This window comes from Physeter macrocephalus, chromosome 4 (genome assembly GCF_002837175.3).
Source record: "Physeter macrocephalus isolate SW-GA chromosome 4, ASM283717v5, whole genome shotgun sequence".
Taxonomy (NCBI): Eukaryota; Metazoa; Chordata; class Mammalia; order Artiodactyla; family Physeteridae; genus Physeter; species Physeter macrocephalus.
The window spans coordinates 27,333,509-27,348,310 of NC_041217.1; the positions used below are offsets into that span (position 1 = coordinate 27,333,509).

Sequence of the window (14,802 nt, forward strand, 5' to 3'; positions counted from 1 at the left end):
GACAACAAAGGCCAGATGTGAGAATCCTGAGTTTGCTTTCAAGTCCCCAGAGTTTCAGCCTGGGGACTTGATATTTTCTGCACAGTTCTCCAAACTCTGGTGGTAAACACAAGACAGAAAATGCTTTGGGAAAGATACAGTCCACAGTAAAAGACCTAGGAAGCCAAGAGTAGCCCCAAAGGGGTTTCCTCCAGGGGAGAATGAATGACAACACCTGCCTGGCTTTCTCCCTCTCACCCAGCTCTGCCTATGCTTCCTCCTGGGTCCTGTCTTCCATGAACAACTTCTGCAACACAGGATGTACCCTCAGCCATTCCTACCTTCCCCAGTCTACTCATGCATCTGTGATCCATTATTTTTGTCTGGCGCCTAGTTGTTTCCACTTGCCTGGACCAAGTTGAGGAGGTCTGGCTTCCTACCTGCTAGGTAAAGCTGACTTGCTCTATTTTGCCCTAAAACTATCTCTTTCAACATTCAAGGGATCACACTTACCGAAACATCCTAGGATTTGTAGAATAAGTCTATGTTCACCTTCGGTTCTTCTGAGGACAAATATACCTGTCTCTCAGCCAATGTCTCTTCAGAGCAAAGAGGCTGAATTTCTCTCATGTACCATGTGGAAGAGAAAATCCTACTGAGCACTTGAGATGTGGCCAGGTGACTGAGGAACTGAGTTTGTACTCAATTTATTAATTTTACTAAATTTAAATTGTAATTAAAAAATTGAAGATGTGTAAAATAATATTTTCTGTTAGACAAAATGTATTATTTCAGTAGGACTACAGTTTACTTCAACAGTTGAAAATTTAGCATCTGCATTGAGATGTGTTATATGCATAAAATACATACTGGATTTTGAAGACAGTATGAAAAAAGAATATAGACTATCTCATTGTTTTAAAATATTGATTATATGTTAAAATATTTGATATGTTGGATTCAATAAAATGTATTATTAAAGTTAATTTCACCTATTTTTATCTTTTAATATGATTACTAGAAAACTTTAAATGAGGTTTTTCACATTATATTTCTACTGACATGCTGCCCTAGATGATTTCAATGGCTTGTTCTATTCTTCCCACTTACTATTCTCATTTTCTGGAGAAACTTAATACTACAGTCACAGACAGTCTATCTGGTTTCATGTTTTGAGTTCAAATAACATTTGCTTTATTCATTTCAGAAAATGAGATGTGAAAAATTTGAAACCACTAATTCTTTATGATTACATAATAGATTTCAATGAAATATTGACTTGATCAGTCCAGGAAATTTGGGAAACATCTTTTTTTACAGTATCTTTCCCAGGACAATAACTTTTCTTTCTTGGATCTGTTGGTACTTTGTCCTGAGAAATGCATCAACCAAATTGGAAGTGAACTGGGATGTATGTCACCTCTAAGCTTTAGACTCCCCAAGTCCAGTCCTCTGTGATTCCAAGGCTTAACTGAAAATCACCTTTGCACATGTCATGTAAGCATAAAATAGCTTTCGGCCTCCAGGCCTGTGGGGCCTTAACCACAGGCTGCAGAGCCATAGATTCAGAAAGGCTGAGGTGTGGGGACTTTTGGAGGATTTTAGGAACAATGATCTGAAGAGAGTGCAGAATCTAATCACATGACAGGGTGCCAGCCTCTTTATTACATAGTCCTGGGTCTATTTCCCACAGGTTACTTGAGCCATTACTGGGTTTCTTTTGAGCTCAGAATGGTACATTTTCTAAGAGAAGAAGTATTCCACCCAGGCCCATAGTTAAGTTTCCCTCCGAGGATGGGAAGAGCAGGGACAGCTTGTCTGCTGCAGCTGCTCCAAAGGAACAGCCTCTGATTTGATGAAACTGCCTTTGACACACAGCTGGGAAGTGAACATAATGCTTGGGAACTTTCTGCCTCATTGGAGGGAAGTAAAAAGTGTCATCTTAGCATAAAAAGAAAAAGAAAGAGCAAGAGAGAGCTCAATTCCCAGAGGTAGCAGGCAACGAGCATTAACTAAATTGTCAGTTCGGAGCCAGTACTCCCTTGATGAGCCTGGTTTTTCTAAGACAGCCTCTGAGCCTCCACTAAGCCCAACTTTAGTGTTCTCCCTGTTGGCACAGCTTCCCTCCCCAACAGCTCTCCCACTGACCTTCCAAACCTCCCACACCATCAGAGGCTACAGAGGAAACCTGTTCTCCTGGGACCTGAGGCTCAAGTGTGACACAGGAACCTTGCCCTTGAATGGGTCCTCCCTCTACATACTCCCTCCATGTACCACACTGGTTCATGAGTGGATTTCTGCTGTGTTCCCAGATGAACACTCAGTCTGAAGGCCCCTGATCTGCAGGCAGACTCCAGATCTCAAAAAATCTCCCAAAGTTTCTTTCTCACCCTGAAGAGCATAGAGATGCAAAATCCAATGGTTATCCCCTACTCACTTCTTGTTTCTGGGAACATTTATGGAGAGAAAACCAGGTAAATGGAAGCTTGAGTTGCATCTCCTACGAGCTGGGGCTCTCTGCCCCTTGGAAAGAACTGAAAGCCTCTCAGTACTCTTTGAACAGCTTGTCATCTTCTCACTCACATCAGTTCCCAATCCAGCTGGACTCGATCAATATCATCCATCAGCTTCATGAGCTTCTTCTTAAACTGATGTTCAAAACGCACATCATCCTCAATAACAAGAGTCTTCTCCAGCTCTTGGTCAATTACCTGTAAAGGTCAGTGGGAAGATACCCTATGAAAAGTTGATACTTATTTATCTAATAAAAAATAGGTATCAAAAAGTCAAAAGTATAGTAGCACAACATGTAATAGCTCATAACTGGAATCTAAGTAAAAGTCCATCAACAGTAAAATGGATAAATAAACTGTGGTGTATTTACAGCAATGAGTGTAAATGATCTACAGTTAAATGCAAAGTTATAGGTGAATCTCACAAATGTAATGTTGAGAGATTGAACGGAACCATATGGTGTGTACACATAATAAAAGGATAAATGTAGACAAAACTATTCTGTGCTGTTAGAAGTCAGTAGAGTGGTCATCCTTGGGGAACTGATGGCTAGGAAAAAATACAGAGAAGGGCTGTGCTTCTGGGGTGCTGGTAACCAGTTTCTTGATGTAGGTGCTGGTTAACCTGGCTGTATTATTTAATTTGTGAAATGTCGTTGGCCAGTATCTTATGATCTACATATTTTTTCCTGTAAAATTTAAAGTTTATCTATAAAACAAAGTTTCTTGAATAAAAAAGATAGGCATAGACTGGATCATTAAGAGGGAGAAGGCCCTTTCAAGAAGACTTTCTTTGGGGACTCTATTTTCTTGTGGGAACTGACCCTTAACCAAGAACCCCACACTTCAATACCACCCCTATCAATGTCTGATCTGTAAGACGGGGGTTCAAGTCCTGGCTCTGCCCCTTCTTGCCTGAACAAGATAACTATTTTCTCTTGGGTAAAATGGGCCCATCTCTCCTAACCCATCTCACATGACTTCCGGGTGATTTCTTATACTGAGTCACTTAATAAATGATGACATGCTAGATAAACACAAGGCATTCCTACTAAGAATGAGGATGCATCACTAGGAGTGTGGTCCCCAGAACATGGGTGTCTTCCCCTATCATCATCCCAAGTGGCATCAAGGCTACCCTTCCTTGTTTGTCACTGGCTTTGTGTCAGAGGGAGACATAAGGCAATGACAGCTTCCAAGCACACTCCCAGAACAGTTATGGGTTCACTTTATATCTGGCCCGAGTTCACCTACAAGGTCCCACTCTCCTTCCTCCTCATTAAAGAACTGCACATTGAAATGAAGCATTATTTACCTCTTTCCAGACAGAGTAGTGGCTAAGGAAGCAGCCAATTTCACCCCTAGTTAGAGGCCTGGAGGAGTAGGGATCTCGATATCCGGGCAGCATTTCAATATTCAGGGCCTTCAGCTGGCTTGTGTTGAGTGTCCTGCAAGACAGAACATGCCCCAAAATTAACAGGTTGAGAGGTCCCCACCACAGAAGCCAGAAGGAAGAGTTCTGCATATTCCCCAGAGCCTTTTTGCACACTGAGAAGGACTCCTCATGTTTCCCATTATTCCTTAGGAGCTCAAGGTTAATGTGTTGTGGTAGCATTATGAGATTTGTGAAGACAAGAAAGGGTCTTATACTTTATATACCCCTCGCAATGCCCAACACAGTTCTTAAGTATCATCACTGTTGATAACTTAGAGAAAGTATTTTCCTAATGAAGGAGAGTGGCTAACAGAAAGCTTAAATACTATTAAACACTGGAAGGCATGAGGGCAGGAAGGAATCAGAAGAGAAATTGTGTGCATGTGTACATCTTTCCTTTGGACCTAAAAAAAGGTTAAAGATAAAAATGCAGAGAGAATCTTGTAAGCAAGGGAGAAGTGACTCACTACATACAAAGTATTCTCAGTAAGATTAATAGCTGATTCTCATCAGAAACCGTGGAGGTCAGAAGGCAGAAGATTGATATATTCAAAGTGCTGACTGAAAGAGACCGTCAACCAAGAATTCTATATCTAGTCAAGCTAGCCTTCAAAAATGGAAAAATTAAGATATTCCCAGATAAACAAAAACAGTGTCACTAGTAGATCTGCTCTACAAGAAATACTAAAGGGAATCCCTTAGGCTGACATGAAAGGAAACTAGAGAATAACTCAAATCCACATAAAGAAAGAAAAGTAAATATAACTGCATAGGTATCAATAAATACAAATAATATAAGTGTTCTTTTGTTTATAACTTTTCCCCTTATCTGATTTAAATTATAGCTGCATAAAGCAATAAGAATAAATAATGTATAAAGAACATTATGTATAAAGAAATAATTTGTGTAACAATAGAACAAAGGAGGGGGGAAGGAATGAAGCTATATAGTAGCTAAGTTTTTATCTAGTACTGAAGTTGGTATTTTTTTATTGAGGTATAGTTGACGTATAACATTAGTTTCAGGTGTACAACATAAGGATTCAATATTCTGTATATTTTGTGAAATGATCCCATGATAAGTATAGTTAGCATTCATCACCACATAGCTACAAATTTTTCTTGTGATGAGAACTTAAGATTTATTCTCTTAGCAACTTTCAAGTATGCCATACAGTATTATTAACTGTAGTCACCACATTGTATATTATATCCTGACTTATTTTATAAAAAAGTTTATACGTTTTACCCCTTCACCTATTTCATCCAACTCTCAATCCCACCTGTGGCAATGAATCTGTTCTCTACGAGTTTTGTTTTGTGTACTTTTAGATTCCACATATAAGTGATATCATATTTGTATTTCTCTGACTTATTCCACTTAGCATAATGCCCTCAAGGTCCATCCATGATGTCACAAATGGCATGACTTCCTTCTTTTTCATGGCCAAATAATATTCCATTGTATATATACACACATATTTTCTTTATCCATTCATCCACTGTCAAACATTATGTTACTTCCATGTCTTGGCTATTATAAATATTGCTGAAATGAACATGAGGGTGCATATATCTTTGAGTTAGTTTTTTAATTTCCTTTGGATAAATACCCAGAAGTGGAATTGCTGGATCACATGGTAGTTTATTTTTTTGAAGAACATCTGCTTTCTACAGTGGCTGCACCAATTTATTCCCAATGGTGAACAAGGGTTCCCTTTTCTCCACATCCTTCCCAATACTTGTTATTTGTCTATTTGATAACAGACAGTCCAATAAGTGGGAGGGGAGATCTCGTGGTTTTGATTTGCATTTCCCTGATGATGCGTGATGTTGCTCAACTTTTCATGTATCAATACCTGTTGGTTTTCTGTATGTGTTCTTTGGAAAAATCTCTATTCAGATCCTCTTCCCATTTTTAAATCAGATTTTTTTTTTTTTGCTGTTGAGTTGTACGAGTTCTTTATATATTTTGAAAGTTAAACTCTCATCGGATATATGATTTGCAAATATTTTCTCCCATTTGGTAGCTTGCCTCTTTATTTTGATGGTTTCCTCTGCTGTGCAGAAGCTTTTTAGTTTGATACAGTCCTACTTGTTTAATTTTTTGTTGTTGCCACCTTTGCTTTTGGTGTCAAATCCAAAAAATCATCACCTAAGCCAGTGTCAAGGAGTTTATTCCCCCGTTTTCTTCTAGGAAGTTGGTATTAATATGAACTAGATTGCTATAAATTAAGATGTTAACTGTAATCCTCAGGGCAATCACTGAGAAAATAACTAAAAATATATATAGGAAAAGAAACAAAGGAATTAAAATGTTAAAGTAGAAAATATCTTTTAAACATAAAAGAATGGACATTCTTATGCCTCATAAGAATGGAGGCATAGAGGAACAAATAAGACATAAGATGTATCAAAAACAAATAGAAAACAGCAGGTGTAAATCCTACCTTATCAGTAATCACATTAAATGTGAATAGATTAAACCCTGTAATCAAAGACAGAGCTTAGCAGAATGAGTTTTTAGAAAGACGATCCAACTATGTGCTATCTATGAGACAGACTTTAGATTCAAAGGCAAATAGGTCTAAAGTAAAAGGATAGAGAAAGATATACCATGTAAACAGCAACCACAAGAGAGCTGGAGGAGCTATACTGCTGTAATATCTGACCAAAACATTTAGACAAAATTACCAAAGGAGAATATTTTATAATGGTAAGAGTCAATCCATCAGGAAGACATAATTATAAATACATATGCGTCTTACAATAGACCAAAAACATGAAACAAACTGACATAGCTAAAAGGAGAAACAGAAAATTCAAAAATAGTGGGAGACTTTAATACCCCATTTTCAGTAATGTATAGAAATAGCCAGGAAACAGAACCAATTAGACCTAATATTTATAGAACACTCTACTCAGAAGCAGCAAAATACACATTCTTCAACTCTACGTGTAACATTCTCTAAGACCATGTTAGACCATAAGGACTATACAGACCATAAAGCCTCAGTACACTTAAAACGATGACTGAAATCATACAAAGTATGTTCCACAATCATGATGAAATTAAAAATTGATAGGAACTTGGAAAATTCAAATATGTGAAATTAAACAACACACTCCTTAACAGCCAATGAGTTAAAGAAACCACAAAGGAAATGAGAAAATATTTTGAGACAAATGAAAACACAGAATACCAAGGCTTACAGGATGCACCTAATGCAGTACTTAAAGGGCTAGTTACAGCTACAAACGCCTATGATTAAAAAAAAAAAACAAACAAAAAAACCCTCAATAATCTGCTTTTCCATTTTAAGAAACTAGAAAAAGAGCAAAGTAAACCCAAAGCAAGCAAAAGGAAGGAAACAAAGACTAAAGTGGAAATAAATGAAATAGAGAATAGAAAAATAGAGAAAAAACAAGACCAAAAGTTGGTTCTTTGGAAAGAACAAAATTGATAATCCTTTAGCCAAATAAAAGAGAGTAAACTCAAATTATTAAAATGAAGAAAGAAAGAGGGGGCAATCCCTACTGACCTTATGGAAGTAAAGAGAATAAGAAAACACTAGGAACAATTATACACCAACAAATTAGATAACTTGGATAAAATGGACACATTGCTAGAAAGATACAAACTGACTCAAGAAATAGAAATTCTGAATATACCTATAACAAAGTAAAGAGGTTGAATTAGTAAAAAATAAATAAATAAAATGTCCCACAATACAGTCCAGGACCAGATAGCTTCACTAAAGAATTCTGCCAAACATTTAAAGAATTAACACCAATCTTTCATAAACTCTTACCAAAAACAGAAGAGGGAGGACCTCCCAACTCATTCTATGAAGTATTATCCTGATACCAAAACCAGAAAAAGCCATCACAAGAAGACTACAGACCAATATCCCTTATTACTATAAATAGAAAAATCCTCAAGAAAATACCAGTAAACAGAATCCAGCATCACATAAAAGGCATTATACATCATGACAAGTGGGATTTATCCCAGAATTGCAAGGTTCATTTAACATGTGAAAAAAAAGTCATGTGATGTTTGTCTGTTAACTATTAACGGACAAACATCACATGATCATCTCAATAGACATAAAACTTGACAAAAATCAAACTGTATATGGATTAAATGTTTATATTCCCAAGTTCACATGTTGATGTTATTAGGAGGTGGGGCCTTAAGTCATGAGGGTGCAATGCTCATAAATGAGATTAGTGCCTTTATAAGAAGAGACACAGAGCTTGCTTTCTCTCCTCTCTTTGCTGTATGAAGGCACAAGAGGATAGCCACCGACAAACCAGGAAGAGGTCTCTCACTGTAATCCAGCCATGCTGGCACCCTTCTCTGGGACTTCCCAGCCTCTGGAATTTCGAGAAATAAATGTTATCTGAGCCACCTGGTCTATGGTAACTTGTTACAGCTGCCCAAACTAAGACACCAACACCCTTCCATGATAAAAAACACACAGCCCAATCAAGGCCATCTGTGAAAACCCCACAGCTAAGATTCTATTTAATGGTGAAAGACTGAATTCTTCTCCCTAATATCAGGAACAAGTCAAGGCTGTCCACTCTTACCACTTCTATCCAACATTGTACTTGAGGATCTAGCCAGGGTAATTTAATTGGGTAAACAAAATAAAACGATATTCAGGTTGGAAAAGAGGAAGTAACACTCTCTACATTTTCAGATGACATAGCCTTGTATAGAGAAAATCCAAAGGAATACACACACTGTTGGGCTGCACCTTGAAGGCCTTCAAGCCTCGTAATTGCCTGGTCTCAAGAAAGAAGGAAGAGCCCAGAGACAGCGACAGCAACACCAATAGTTTATTGGACAGGGGATCTTACAAGTTGAAACAAAAGGTCCTGGAGCAACACTCCACCGTGTATGGCAGACAACAGGCAGGACACAGCAGCAATCTTTGCTACCTAGGAGATGAAAGAGGCTACCATTTATAGGGGGAATTGACATCAGGTGGGCTCATCAGTTACCAGGGAAACCAGCGGCTGGGGCAGGGGGCAAGTTACTGATTAAGCCCTATAATTAAGAGGATTGGATAGTCATGTGAGTGAAGCAGGCACTGGTCAAGCAGAGAAAATACATAGAGCAAAAGAACAGCCATCTGGAGTGGCCTGACCATACACTCCACCCCTACGTACCCTGCACGACCCTTACAGTCTTGGTCTGCCCCTCTTCTGAGATATTCCTGGGCTCAGGTATGTAGAGGTGCACTGCAAACAAGCACCACAAATGCAACACAAACAATAGCAGCTAAGGAGTGCCAAGAGTAAGCCAGGGGCTTGGCTTGCAGGACAGGAAGAAGGTGAGAGTCTGCAGTCGTCCCCAACATGGTCACATTAACGCGGTCAGATTTCTCTGGCATCTCACTGCAGACCCAGTAATCAGACTCAGTTTGCAGTAAGGCCACTGCTTTTGCCCAGTCCTCAAACAGATTCCCTCCACTCAGGCTAGTGATGGAATGTGATGTTTCAACAGGCACAATACAGGGGAGATTACGACCATTAAGTAAATTATAAGCAGTAACAACATTCTGAGATCATACCTCTGCCTGTGGTTTTTTGCCTGGCCTGCTGTACCATACAGCCTGTCCACCCTCAGTCCCCACAGCCCAGCTGCTGCTGAATTACAGAGAGACGGTATAACAACAGATCACAAGAATAACATAATGGTGCCTTTTTCCAGTAGGGCGTCCTGATTAAATACCTTAGTAGTCTCAGGTGGGGCCGGGTAGAAGCTAGGTGAAATCTTTCCAATCCTATTGCCCACAAGGCGGCAAATCCAAACCACCGGGGATTTATCTGCCAGTCCCAGGGCCATTTTATAATGTGTTCCCCTGAGGGTAGATCCTGTGGAAGGGCAAAAGTGAGTTATTGTCCTGACCGATAGTTGGCAATGGTCCATTGGTGGGCAACAGCTGAACTTGGATGGTGTTGACTAGTTGCCTCAGGGTTAACATGGCGTAAGCACTGGGATGGTAGCTCCTGGGATGTTCAGTTTTAGTTTGTAGGGCTTGAATTAGGCTCCTGGAAACTTGAGAGGGCAAGTTTCCCATCTCAGTTGTTGTTTAAATAGTCCATTTATCCTTTCGATTAGCCTGGCGGCAGTGGGGTTGTAGGGCAGGTGGAAATGCCAGTGTATGTCACTTTTATCAGCCCATTTCTCAACTTCATGGCCGGTAAAGTGGGTTCCTTGGTCTCTATCGATGTCCATGGGGTTCCCGTATGTCGTGCACGGCTGTTCTAGATCCTGCAGAGTGGTTTTCTGTGTTGCTCCAGCACTCCCGTGGGCCTTTTGTAATGTCTTCCACCCGCTGTAACATGTTGTAGACTAAACAAAGCGTTTGTATTCGCTAGCCATCCCTGTGCAGTCAGATGAGCCATGAGCATGGGGCTGATGCTTCTAAATTGGTCAGAGACTCTGAGGTTAACAGGACATCATCAATATAATGGAAGAGAAAGACAACTCTCATGGTGGTCAGTTGCCTCCAGTCTGGGGAAAGGAGCTGCTCTCCATCTGTATCCTGTGGGACAGGGGACCTCTGACCTCGTCCCAATCTTCTTCCTCTCCTTCATCACTCTTGGTAGGACACCACAACTTGGGGTCCCAATTTGACCATCCAGGCTCTCTTGACAGCCCCCATTCATCAAGGACAGCAGCCACAGGGCCCCGTGTGCTAGTGGACAGCCACCTCAGGATTACCCCCACAACTTTTCGTTACCTTTCCTTATTTCCCAACATTTTGGTGCTCACAGGAGTTTCCTTAGCCTCCTGGCTAGCTCTACAATTGTTGAACTGCACCCCGTAGGTCTGCAAGCTTTATAATTATTCAGCCTCGAGACAGAAGAAAGAGCCCAGACACAGCCACAGAGACATCAGTGGTTTGCTGGACAGGGGGATCTTACAAGTCTGAAGCCAACAGTCCTGGAACGTCACTCCACCGTGTACGGCAGACAACAGGTAGGACACCGCAGAAATCTCCGCTACTCCAGGGAGAAGGAGTTTACCATTTATAGGGGTAATTAACATTACGCTTTCTCATCAGTTACCAGGGAAACCAGCAGCTGGGGCAGGGGCAAACATGCAGGCAGTTACTGATTAAGCCCTATAATTAAGGGGATTGGATAGCCATGTGAGTGAAGCAGAGACTGGTAAAGCAGATCTACAAAGAGCAAGAGAAGAGCCATCTTGAATGGCCTGACCATACACACACACACACACACACACACACACACACACACACACACACACTATTAGAACTAACAAATGAGTTCAGCAAGGTTGTAGGATATAATATCAATATACAAAAATCAACTGTATTTCTATGCACTTAGCAATTTGCAATCTAAAAATGAAATTAAGGAAACAATTCCACTTACCATAGCATCAAAAAGAGTAAAATACTTAAGAATAAATTTAACAAAATTAATGCAAGACTTGCACACCAAAAACTACAAAACATCAAAGAATTAAAGCTCTAAATAAATGGAAAGATATCCCATGATCATGAATCAGAAGACTTCATATTGCCGAGATAGAAATTCTTCCCTCAATTGATCTACAGCTTCAATGCAATTCCTATTAAAATCCAAACTGTCTTTTTTTGTGTGGAAAATGACAAGCTAATGCTAAAATTCATATGGAAATCCAAGGGACCTAGACTAGCCTAAACAATCTTGAAAAAGAATAACAAAGTTGAAGGACTCATACTTCCTTACATAAGAAGCTACTGTGAGGCATAGGGACTGGTGTACACATCAGTGGAACAGAATTGAGAATCCAGCAATAAACCCTTAGACTTAGAGTTAGTTATTTTTTGACAAGGTTGCCAAGACAATTCAGTAAAGGAAAGAATAGTCTTTTAACAAATGGTGCAGGGACAACTAGATAACCATGTACAGAAGGATGAATTGGACCCCTACCTCACACCACATAAAAAACTAACTCAAAATGTATCAAAGATCTAATGTGTAAGAGATACATATAAAAGATAAAACTATAAAACTCTTAGAAGAAAACACAGAACGTCTTTGTGGCTTTGGATTTGGCAATGGATTCTTAGATACGACACCAAAAGCACAAGCAACAACAAAAATATAAACTGGACTTCATCAAATTAAAAACTTTTGTGTTTCAATGGACACCATCATGAAAGTGAAACGATGACATAAAATGGCAGAAAATATTTGCAAATTATATATCTGACAAGAGGCTTGTATCCAGAGTGTATAAAGAACTCTCACAATTCAACTAGTTTTCCTTGGTCCGTGTGGCCTATGAAGGAGATTGGGGCTATTAGAGGTATTTAAAACAGTGGTTCCCAAACTCTAGTGCATCCAAGAATAGGGTTGCCAGATTTAGCAAGTAAAACACAGAATGTCCAGTCAAATTTATATTTCGGATAAACAGTAATTTTTTAGTATAAATAAGACCCATGCAATGTTTGAGACAAATTGAACTGGGTATCCTGTATTTTATGTGGCAACCTTACCAAAGAATCACCCTGAGACTTCTTAAATGCAGATTCCCTACAGATCATAATTCAGCAGCTCTGGGACTCAGGAAGCTGCCCTCTTAACCAGCCCCTAGGGACTCTGACATGGGTGTCCAGGCCACACTTTGAGAAACACTGATGAGATTCTCTAAAGGAGTCATAAAAACTTCCACAACAGCTTCTAGTCATACTCCTTAGAGCCATTCATATTCCAAATTCACATATAACATGGAATTGCAGGTTTTGCAAATATCTATGCCTTGAAATAAGAGTGTCAAATAAAAAAGCAAAGCAAAGCAAAACAGAACAACATCAATAACAAAAACCCTTGAAGGAATCTAACCGGGTACCCTATGTGACTTTCCTGCCATGTTCCTGGGAAAAGTGATCAGCCCAGGCAAACTGTGGCAAGCATCTCATGCAACAGGAGACACAGACTGTTATGCATTTTTTCCATTTACTTTCTTCAAGTCACCCAAGGTTAGACGCTTTGCTCTAAATCAGGCTCTGAATGCAACTCTGATTGCATTCCTTCCAATGCACTACAGGGCTGGAAACCACCACAACCACTGGAAGAACCCCCAGAGACAGTGGAAAATCACGTCCAGTGCAAACCTTCAGCATAATGAAGACCAGAGAGCACTGGATGGTGAGTGGATTTCTGCTCTACTCAGTGAAATTAACATATATAAGCTACTATGAGTCATAAAGTTTTCCCGAAGTAGGCTGCGCTGTGATGACGTGGCTATCTTGCAATGAGTGCAGATTCCTCCCACCAAGACTAAACCTCTGTCAGAGAGGGTGTATCCCCACTCCAACCACATCTGCAAGGGCTCGAGTTAAAAACCCAACTCACTTTCCATCCACAGCCTCGACAATCTTGACCTCAATCTCCTGCTCGTACAGGGTACGTAACATCCGGTCCCGCCTGTCCTTTCTGCGCTTGAGGTTTATCATGAAAATCTAATGCAGGAAGAAAAAAGGAAAAGAAACACAGATTATTCAACTCTTTTTCTAGGCTATTTGAAAAGTAAAGTAAATGTAATGAACAAAGTTTTGGAATAAGGATTGGAAAAGACAGGGAAAACTGTGATGGAGATTTGTTTATATTTCATATCAGGTCAAAAAGTTATTCTTCAGGAGGCCAAAGGTAAATCAAACCTAAAACATATGAGATGAAGGCGTAGGAAACAGTTTGGCAAATGGTTAGATTTATCAGCAGACCTAAGTTTACTAAGTGTTTGCCTCGGACCAGTTCCTATGCGTCAGTTTCATCATCTGTAAAACTGAGATAATACTGGTCCTGTCACCTGGGTACAAAATATTAGCTATTCTTATAATTTATATCCACTGTAGAAAAATTTAAAGTCATTCAAAGAATAAGAAAAATCTAGTCTTAACAAATTCCTTTTATTTCCAAAGGTTCCAAATTGAATTACCAAGGTCTTAGTTTGAGTAGCTTCTTTACCAGAAGTTTTCAACTCCCTTAGAATTTTTCTGAAAGAAGTAGAGAGAGAAAGGGTCCTGCACTTGGTGGTAGCCCTTTGGGAAAAGGCATCATTTCCACATCACGTGGATCTGAAGGAAGCCTTATAGAGAGGACACATACTGGTCCATGAAGTCCCAAAAATGTGCATTCCGATTGTCCCACATGAGGACTGGGTTTTCCTGCAGTCCCTCACCTTAGCCCCTAAATTCCCAATGACTGTACTAAACACACACATATCCTGAGGCTACTACAGGGAGTTACACAGATAATGAGGCTGGTCTGATTATTCCCAGATTCAAGGAGCCATAGAAGTACCCAAAGGCTCATGAATGTTATTACAGATATCTATGTGCTCTAATAAGGTTCTTTTCTACGAGCAGTAATAAACTCACTTTGTACATTAAACTAGTCCTGCAAGAGAGGGAGACTTCAGCTACCAGTAAGAAATACTGAATAACATGGGAAAGGAGAACCCTCCAGGAATAAGCTGGATGACATTGGCTTCATCCTAACGACCCATCTAGATGACTTTGAGGAAGACGTTTAATGTTCCAGGGTCCAGTTCCCTTGTTTGTAAAAAGAGGGAGTTGAACAACCTCGTCTCTCAAGACCAGTACAGATTAAAATGTCTATGATATGTGGTTTATGATAAAGTTTGCTTTATGCTGTCTAGAGTAAGGAAGAAACTATGTCTTATAAGCAGGCTGGAGTTCAGACTTTACTGGGGGTTAAGCTGTGGTTCACACAGTCGTTCTGAATGTAATCATCGAGACGCTATATGTTTTACCGGATCAAAAGCTAAATTAGGGCTTCTCTGGTGGCGCAGTGGTTGAGAGTCCGCCTGCCGATGCA

General features: G+C 39.8%; 1 protein-coding gene across 1 annotated transcript in view; it reads right to left on the reverse strand.

The window, feature by feature from the left end:
- Positions 1 to 14,802, reverse strand: part of COLGALT2 (collagen beta(1-O)galactosyltransferase 2) — a 131,633-nt gene that overhangs the window by 14,467 nt on the left and 102,364 nt on the right. The window contains exons 8-10 of the mRNA XM_024133893.1: positions 13,318 to 13,424; positions 3,808 to 3,940; positions 2,563 to 2,690 (exon numbers count right to left, since the gene is read on the reverse strand). Coding sequence (XP_023989661.1) covers positions 2,563 to 2,690; positions 3,808 to 3,940; positions 13,318 to 13,424 — 368 coding nt within the window. The remainder of the gene's footprint in view (positions 1 to 2,562; positions 2,691 to 3,807; positions 3,941 to 13,317; positions 13,425 to 14,802) is intronic.